The 8,998-nt window shown below is 38.3% G+C and overlaps 1 protein-coding gene across 1 annotated transcript; it reads right to left on the minus strand.

Moving 5' to 3' along the window:
* Positions 1-209: 209 nt before the first annotated feature.
* LOC131781987 (probable aminopeptidase NPEPL1) lies at positions 210-8,929 on the minus strand. The gene is made up of 13 exons (XM_059098695.2): positions 8,731-8,929; positions 6,852-7,028; positions 6,128-6,388; positions 5,667-5,748; positions 4,742-4,884; positions 4,387-4,464; positions 3,868-3,968; positions 2,935-2,989; positions 2,372-2,539; positions 1,730-1,807; positions 1,229-1,271; positions 855-922; positions 210-683 (listed from the first exon to the last, which is right to left on the minus strand). Exons 1-13 carry the CDS (start codon positions 8,878-8,880, stop codon positions 558-560), a joined length of 1,530 nt encoding a protein of 509 aa, XP_058954678.1. The 5' UTR covers positions 8,881-8,929; the 3' UTR covers positions 210-557.
* Between the last annotated feature and the right edge of the window lie 69 nt (positions 8,930-8,998).

Consider the following 8,998-nt stretch of genomic DNA (forward strand, 5'->3'; position numbering starts at 1 on the left):
AGCTGAGAAACGGACTAGCCGCGGAGAATTAGTCAGACACAAGAGAATACAAACTGTTTATAGCCTATTGTCAGTCATCCGTCGTAATTACGGTGTTATTTTGTTACTGTAACGATTGCTCCATCTGAGGCACTCAAAAAAGACGAGGCGTCAAGAAAACGGAAATAATTATAATAAAAAAAAAAAGGAAAACAAAAAACTCACGCCAATGACAGGGAAAATTGATTCTGTTTTTATTTCAATTGATTTTACCTTTCACACTCAACGTCCTTCTCTGACAAGGAAAATCATCAAGTACCACATGTGCAGAGGAAAAATAAAATTTAATTTTTGACGGCATGAGTGTTCAAACGGTATGAGTTGTATTCAGTAGATTGGAGAAGGGTAAATTAAAAGGGAGAACTTTGGAATGTGCATCAGAATCTCTACGTGGTCAAAATTCAAAACCGTAAGTCTAAGTTCAAATTTCAGTCAAAACATTTCTTCCCTATTCAAGTCTTCAAGTCTTCCCTATTCAATCAGCCATTTTGTTCGGCCCGACGACACCATAATCATCTTCAATAGCCAAACCCAGAGTCCTTTGCCGGCAGTTCTGGTGCGATACTCTGAAGGAGTTTCGACGAGGACGCTTTTCCAAATAAGGTGACCAAGAGAGCCACTCCGTAACCTGTTGCCCTTTCACCCTGCAATAGCAAAGACGCACGTCAATTCTGCAGAGACCTTGAGAGTCTGGGACGAGCTGCTCTACAAGCTCGAGATTTGAATTCAAGTTTTACGCGAAATATTAGAGTAGTTTAGCATGGCTAGAGGCAAAATTTGACTAGTTTTTGTTACACGCTCATGAGTTTGCTCACCATATGAGCTGGAGCAGCCATATCAATATGTAACCAGCTTCCAGGGAAATCAAATCCTAAGTGGGAACCTATAAATAGAAATAATTCAAGTTCAAGTGTAAGGTCAAGTTATCTTCTGCAAAAAGTTCGCTTAATAAACGAAAAAAAAGGAAAAAAAGCATCCCATATCACAAAGGTGAGGCTTTCTTTATAAGTCAAACTATACAGGCTGCAAAAGTGCAATATGAAAAAAATCTTCTTAGAAACAGAGTGACATAAACAATTCTTTTTACGTTATACGTGATTGAATCTGCTGAGCGATGTTTCGCCTATTGTCGTCGGTTAATGCACAAAGTTTCTACAGTAATCCCAAAAATCCTCCATAAATTACATACCAATGAAAAGGCCAGCACAGGACACTTGAGCATTATCACGATTCTGCGTAAAACAAAAGGTTTAATGATGTATCCCTTAAACTGACATGTATTTACGTCATATGGAAGTGAGTTTCGTAGCTATTAGTCCCTCATAGCTAAGTTTGTATTCTCTTGCTTTCCACTCAAACGCTAGACGTTTGAAAGTAAAATATAATAAGGAGTGAACTAAAACAAGAAGCTACGGTAGCTCACTTCAAGCGAGGGCAAACTTGGGTGACGTAATCACGACTGGCTTTAATTTTTGCCTCTGATTGGTTGAGAACGTTGCGTAAGTTTTCTCGACCAATCGCTAGGCGTAGTTATGCAAACTTGAGCAGTCACGGATTAATTTCGACTCTCAGTAAGCAACGTGCCTAAAAATAAAAGGAATTATTTTCCATGCTTTGCTCTGCTTATTCCTATGATAAATTGTGATTACTAAATGCTATGGCAAGACAAATTATACATCAAATAACTTACTTGTACTGAATTTTTCATATCTGCTAATGCACTTGAAAATTCTGAGAAATGAAGTTCTGGGCAATATGGAATGGGAAACTGAAAGAATAGAAAAAAGTGCAACGAACAATTAAGAGAGTGGAAATAGGTTTAAAACTGAGCAGATTTTTAAGTCGATATCGTAGAAGAGAAACAGATGAACAATGTGGAAAAATGTTAAACAATATCATAAGAATAAAATGAGAAATTTCACGCCAAAGATGAGCCTGAAAGGAGAGAGAAAAAATGTGCGACCTCCACAAAGATTGGAACCTTGGACCTGCCAATATCATGATCGATTGTAAACGGTTGTAAACATCGGTTATTTCACCTATTGCGCTACAGAAATGTGCTAGGCGAGCTTTTTTTACGAAATTACATGCAATTCAAAAGTGGCCAGCGATCTGGTTACTGCCAAGATAAGAGCTGTAGAAAGCGTAGTGTGTGTAAACAGACTAAAAAAGAAGATAAATTTCAAAATCTTTAGCGCGGTCGTCGATTGAAAAAGTCCTTTTAACCTTCATCACAAGCGGAGACTTTTTGTTTAACAGTGTTCTCTATAATGAAGTCAGGGATGTCAAAACTGATTCACTGAAAGTTGACATATCACAATTAACTACTCACAACCAAGTCCCCACTTGCTCTTCCCGCCGCAGCACAAGCTGGTTCCCACACCTCTTTGTTGGTCAAAAGTGACGCGTGGTAGCGTCCCGTTGCAATACCCTGGGCACCAGTCAAGGTGGCCATGTCAAGGACAACGTCGGCATGGAGATCCTTCTTGGCATACGCCACCTGAGAATAAAAGAGAAAGGTAAACTCCATCATACAAGTAGCAGTTTGGTTACTGAAAAGTGAACAGATCCACGGCATACCACAATGACCCTGCAATCATGGAACGCTATTAACAATATACATAACAAAATTACGCGCGTCTGATTGGCTGAAAACGGGAACATTTCTCCTGTAACATGGGTGCAGAGTTGTAACGAGTGCAAATTACAAATAGCGCGCGCGCTGCAATAAATTTCGTCCGTCTTGACTTTCTGTGATGCGTTTTTGATGTAAGGTATTCACAAGTAACATCATGATTTCTCATGCACATCCCCCATCGTCTCTGAACGGCGGTTGGTCATAGAGCCATGGTCAACCACTAAAATGAAAATGTTCTGCATGTAAACAGGTCTTACCCCATCTCCAAGAACTAGGCGGCCTTCAGCATCTGTATTGTTCACCTCGACAGTTCTACACCAGATTGAATAAAAAGACAAATTTAACATTGTAAGGTGACCCGAAAGTTTTCCTTTCTTTCTGACTCCTTTTTGTGTTTCACAATGTTGCTTTGGGTTTCAAAGGACAGAGAAAAACCTCAAAGAACAGCGTCACGATTGTCATGCTTTAACTTAATTATCTATTTGTGACGGCAAGCACATGTATGTGATACACAGATGGTGATGTTACAGTCTCCCTTTTTTCAAGCCTACACGTACACGTACACGTTGATTACAGCCAGTAATCAAATCCGGAAAGGTCGATTGCGAAATCAATTATTAAGTGAAATCTGTAAATCCAATTCAAAAAAGAACAAACTGGTGACTGCATCTAGTAAACGGCTTTTTACTCCCATTTGCCTCGGCCGTCGGTACTTTTGACTGAAAAAACTGTATAAAGAAGTCTAAATGCTCGTTGAACAGGTGTAGTTTTTATCATTCTCAGTGAAAAGCTACCAAACTACGTTGGGGTCTGATGCAAGGTTCTTTACGCTTAAAGCGCATTTCGATTGAGTATTGTAAAACTAAACCGACATAGTAAAAACAGCCAATCACAGGAAAAATATCACAGTGAGCCGATGAGAAGTAAAAAAAGATACAAGAAAAATGCTTGGAGCACGGAAAAAAGCAAGTAGCCTGGTCAGAAATGAGTTAAGTTTGGCATCTTGACATCTTATTGGTTGAGAGGATGGCGAGAAATTTCTCGACCAATCACGGAGTGAAGAAAGGTGAGACCCACATTACTTTCGACCTTACAGTGGAATTGCTCTACAGTCGACACGACGTGACTCTATACACAACTTACTACCTTACTGCAATGTAATCAGTTTACGATAATCAGATGAAACTTACTTTCCTGAGTATAACGTCAAAATGTCATCAGGTCTAGTAGCGTCAGGACCAACAGCATTTTCTGCCATGCAGAACACAGCATGAAGATTCTCAGTAAAGCCCTGTGTAAGGATCATAAACTGAATCATTATTTTCATGAATTTTCAAACTTTATACATAGCCGTTGGTAAATTGTGGCATTTGGGCATTTGATATAGCACAGGAGCATCGAGAAGGAAGTTGACCGATGGCTAGAGCCACAGAGCGGGACAACGGAGGAGGGAGGGGGGTGGTGGACCAAGGTGTGCACCTCCTGTACCTCTTCCCTAGATCCGCCCATGCGAAGGGGATGTTAGAGAAGCCATGGTGGTACGACTCTCCGTTAAAGGCAGTGAGGGGTGATTCGAAAACCTGAGCGGCAACCATCAAGAGAGTCATTACTATGAAGGGCAAATGTGAAGGGAAGAAGTTTGAAGTATATAAGTTTTGGACAAAAGTTGTGGGAGACAGGAAAGTTTTTAATTACAGCAACTTACTGACCTGTTTTACTGCTGCTCTAAAAGCCCCTAGAATACCAGCTGCCCCTCCACAGTCTCTTTTCATCCCAAGCATAGAGGTCTGCAAAATGAATTAGTTTTAACTCTTTACCTCCACATATTTGATTGAATAATTCTCTTTGTGGCTACTATAAGAGGGCGATTGCACAATAGTGGTTTCCCCGCATCACTAAATGCACTCTGTGTTGGTGAAAAAGTGAAATGAACAGTCAGGTCACAAAATTAACCTTCGTAGGTTTTTTTTTTGGCGCAGAACGCGAGAAACGTGCGAAGGTTTTACGTGTGCGTTGGCCATCTACCTGGTGTCTTTGATGTTTCTTTTTTTTTTTTTTTCGTACCTTAGCCTTGATACACAGTCCTCCGGTGTCATACACTATGCCTTTTCCACACCAGGCTATGGTCCGTGTAGCTGACATAGGTGTATGACTCAATACTACTAAGGCTGGAGGGTTCACTGCTGCTTTTCCTACTCCATACAACCCTAAAGGGAACATTAATCAGGAAAAACGAGTCTGAATCAATTGCCAACAGGAGCTTATTACAATCAGTTATTGTAGCATGAAGTGAGTAGGTGTTTTGCTGCTTCAGTTGAAATGCTCATGGGATGGGATGCTAGTGTTTGCTCTTGTACCCAGCCCTCCAATATTTTCTGAGGTTCCCTGACAATTTATGAGCACCCAATTATACTCCTGGTCAGGCAAGAAGAATTGCCCTCTAGGTAATAGGAAAACACCCAGGGTCAGGCTTAAACCTAGACTTTTCAATCCAGAATGCAGTGCACTGATTCTTAGGCTACCTAAAATCCTATGGTTACAAGTAATGTAAGGATAAATATTTGATATCTAATTTAGTGTGATCCCTTGGCTCGCTGGTGGACCATAGGCCATTGATGATTTCTGTTCCCCATCTGCTTCTGTCAGAGGTTACCATTTCTAGCTTGTGCCATTTGTAGTTTGATCTTTTCTGACTCCATGTGTCTTCTCTATGTATTCTTGGGGGGAACTCTTTTCCTCTTTCTTTGCAGGCTCCATTTTAGTGCTTGCCCTGTGATGATTTTTTGCTGGCTTCCCCCGATATCTACCATTTACATAATTGTAACATGGAGATGGCTGTTAAAAGATCCTTTGACCCCCAGCTCCATGTCCACTATTATTACGGCCTATGATATGATGGCATTCCTTAAAAGGACATCAGGCTCAATACAGTACTACTTGCATTCATAGTAAAGGATTATCCCTTTACAAATATTGCAGCTCATCTTACCTCCAAAACCTTTTTGATCAAGTTCTTCTCCTTTGATCACAACAGGAACAATACCTAATTCTTCACCAACTTTAGTAATTTCCTGGACAAAAAAGGACACGAAGAAACAAAGAAGGCAGAAAAACACATTTAGAACAAGACCTCTACAGGGTGCAGAGATGCTGGGCCATGTAACCTGATCAAATTATATTATCCTGTACAGTTCAAAAATTCAAGAAAAACTACAATTATTTCTAAAATAAATGGTAGAAACTTTCCTGGGCTTTTCTTTTCTGAAAATAACCTATTTTTCCTCCTACATTAAACACCCTAGTTGTGATAAAGAATGATAACAAGACTCTATATCTGTAACTTTGTGAGGTACTAGCACTAAAACCAGTACAGAGCATTCTAGTCATTTTCCAATGGATCATTGGTTTTTAGATGTGGTGAAGATACACATATTAAGTATCAGCTCACACCTGAACAAATGCAGTGGTGTGCAAATCTCCACATGGCATATCTACCAGGCGAGCACTCAGACGGATGCTGTCTGCAACTACATTCATACAAGCTGCATCTTCACTTGAGATTGGAGAATCATTGTTGCCAACAAGAATGAACTCTACAGTTACAGTTCTTGATAACAATTTTGCAGCTTTAGAGGTCTTTCTTGAATAAGTTGGGAAAGCCCTTGAAATAGCACAAGCTGAAGCAAAAGCATCATGTCTTTCACAGACAACCTGGGAGGCAAAAAAAAAAACAAAACAAAAACAGAGGGAATATAATTAATAAAGTCTTTTACTTGTTATGCTAGTCATCAGAATAGTCTGAAATTTCCATGATAAATTATGGAGAAGTCTTCCTTAAAATGACTGTTAGTTTGGAATTTCATGACTGATCACCAGATCAGCTGCATTGTGTTTCATTTTAGGGCCCAGGTTATGAACTCTGTCAAATCTCTAAAGCCCTGAAAGGTGAGAAAAGCTATATCATGATGAAAAGAAAGTAGCAAAGTTAGGTTTACAATTAAAAGAAGTCTAAAATGTTGTAAAATGCAATCGTTATGACTCAATTTTAACCTTGGTTTAAATTTTATTTTCCTTTGTTTCAAACTCATTATTATACATTACAATACTCAGGAGTAAAAGAAAAGAAAATTTGAACTAAGGATAAAATTAAACGACAATATAACCATCTGCATACCACAATACAAGCATCCCCTCCAGGAAGATGGCTGCAGACAAGCTTGTTAAGGAAGTGAGGACTGGCTGAGGAGTTATGACGACTTGCTGTATTAGGAAGAGCACCAATAACCACTTGATTTAACCAAACTGGACAAGCATCTGAACCAGCCATGGTGTGAAGCACAAGGTTAAATGTCTAAAAGATAGTCCAAAAACCATGTCTTTAACCTTTAAACTACCATAACCTGATTAGCAAGTCTCTCTTAAAGCTCATTTCAGTCTTTTTATATCAATTAAGTGAGCAGGAAGTTAAAAAATGAAACAAGAGTTTCATTGACCAAGAAATGAAAGAGCAAGAAAATTTTGCAAAGTTACAGAAGATTAACCTGAAAGAGTGATCATAAAAAATTGCTCAGTTCCACATTGTTTTGAGTTAAGCCAGTGTTAGCAAACAATTTCTGACCTAGCTTTGTTGCTTTATAAAAAGTTTCAATAAATAAAAATATTTTTTCCTGCAGTTTTATCTTATGCTAAGGTAACCCCCCCAAAAAAATCTAAGCCCTAATGTACACTTTATTTCAAGAGAAATAAAGGAAAAGCTCATTTTTAATCTGAGATTATCATTAAACATACAAATTTTGCCTAGCTGGTAAATTCTGTACACTCAAATGACTTGTGAACTCTGCCAAAACACCCTTTGGGCTGATAGGTTTTTGACTTCTCGTTACTTGCTGCATGATAATTTATATATGAAGGGATATTTGAGGGGAAGGAACAGAGTATTCTCTTTAAACAGAGAGAATGACATTTGCAAGGACACAATTACTACAATCATCTTGGATAGATGTAATGGTTGAGAAAGTCCATGAAATCAAAGGGATGTATGTGAGATGGATGATTTAACAGTTATAAATCTGTTCAGCACAAGTGAAGGTTCCAAGTCATCTCTTTAGACATTTGATAGCATCTTTTCTCTGCTCAGTGTTTTTTGAACAGAATTGGTCAGTAATGCTAATGTATCAGATTTTCAGATTTGATTCATGTCTCAATTCAAAACCAAAAAGTTTGAACCTCTGAAACTGAAAATATTAGCTGTGTGAACCTCTTAGTCAAATGTTCATGGTCCAAGGAATTATTAATAATGAAAAAAAATATATATATATACATATACCATTGCAAAATCGCAACATACAATAACTAAATGAAGTCCTCATAAGTCACCCTGAACCTCTATAAATTTAACCAGCTGGAGATCAACAGACGACCTAAAGAGTTAACTGAAAATGAAATTTCTGAATACTTGGAAGACAAGTTAATCGAGTACTGCAATCGGTTTGGTATGAAACTAAAAGATTCTTCTAAAAGAGCATGTGAATCACCAAATTTTAGTATCATATGTATATCATCAATAAATCCAACTGAAGGATAAATCAAAATAATATGAAAACTATCTTAGCATGTTTTTTTTAACCATTTGGTGCTCTTCGTCATTTTCCTTCGCTCTTTTTTTTAATGGTTTTAGGTTCTAGTAACAAAAGTTGTGTGATAGCGCTGCCTCAAAATTTCGCTTCCTGAATGTGGCGTTGACGACAGTTAATAAAATAATTGTATTGGATAAATGTAACCATAGAATAAACGGAGGATATTGCTCCAAGGGCATTTATTTTCCGCAATCCAGTCCAGTCGAATATTACACGAGTTATCATATTTTGTTCCGTGAAACGTTTATTTTTCGATCATCAGGAATGACCATTTGCTACATCACGATGTAACACTGATATAAACCATACGACACAATTTGAGATAAGCTGTTTGAATAAAAGCTATTCAAATTGAAAATAGAATCAATTATTGTAAACATAAATTTTAATTGAATAAAATAAAAAAAAGTGCCGTACCGCAGCGTCAACTCGTGGCGAAAGTTTTTCCGCTAAATTGTCATATGTAACAGTCTGAAGGTTTCGCGGTTTCCCGATGATCAAACATCCTTGCACTTGAGGATCAAATGAAGTTTTAGCAGCGGAGAAGATAAGTGTTGTTTCCACCATCTTTACGGTAAAATGACAAAATATTTGTAGGCCACACGAAAGGGACGCAAATCGTACCCAGCTCACACTCGGTCATTTCGCTCGGAAATTCTGGGTATATCTGGTCAAGGGCGTTTTG

Source organism: Pocillopora verrucosa, chromosome 3, assembly GCF_036669915.1.
Source record: "Pocillopora verrucosa isolate sample1 chromosome 3, ASM3666991v2, whole genome shotgun sequence".
NCBI lineage: Eukaryota > Metazoa > Cnidaria > Anthozoa > Scleractinia > Pocilloporidae > Pocillopora > Pocillopora verrucosa.

Bases quoted from the DNA above. Each gene is read 5' to 3' on its own strand.
- LOC131781987 (XM_059098695.2), bottom strand. From the start codon at position 8,880: ATGGTGGAAACAACACTTATCTTCTCCGCTGCTAAAACTTCATTTGAT. The intron at 3,969-4,386 runs GTCAGTAAGTTG...ATCCTTACACAG, and splicing joins TTAGAGCAGCAGTAAAACAG to GGCTTTACTGAGAATCTTCA. The intron at 2,540-2,934 runs GTAAGACCTGTT...TTTTATTCTCAG, and splicing joins GCCTAGTTCTTGGAGATGGG to GTGGCGTATGCCAAGAAGGA.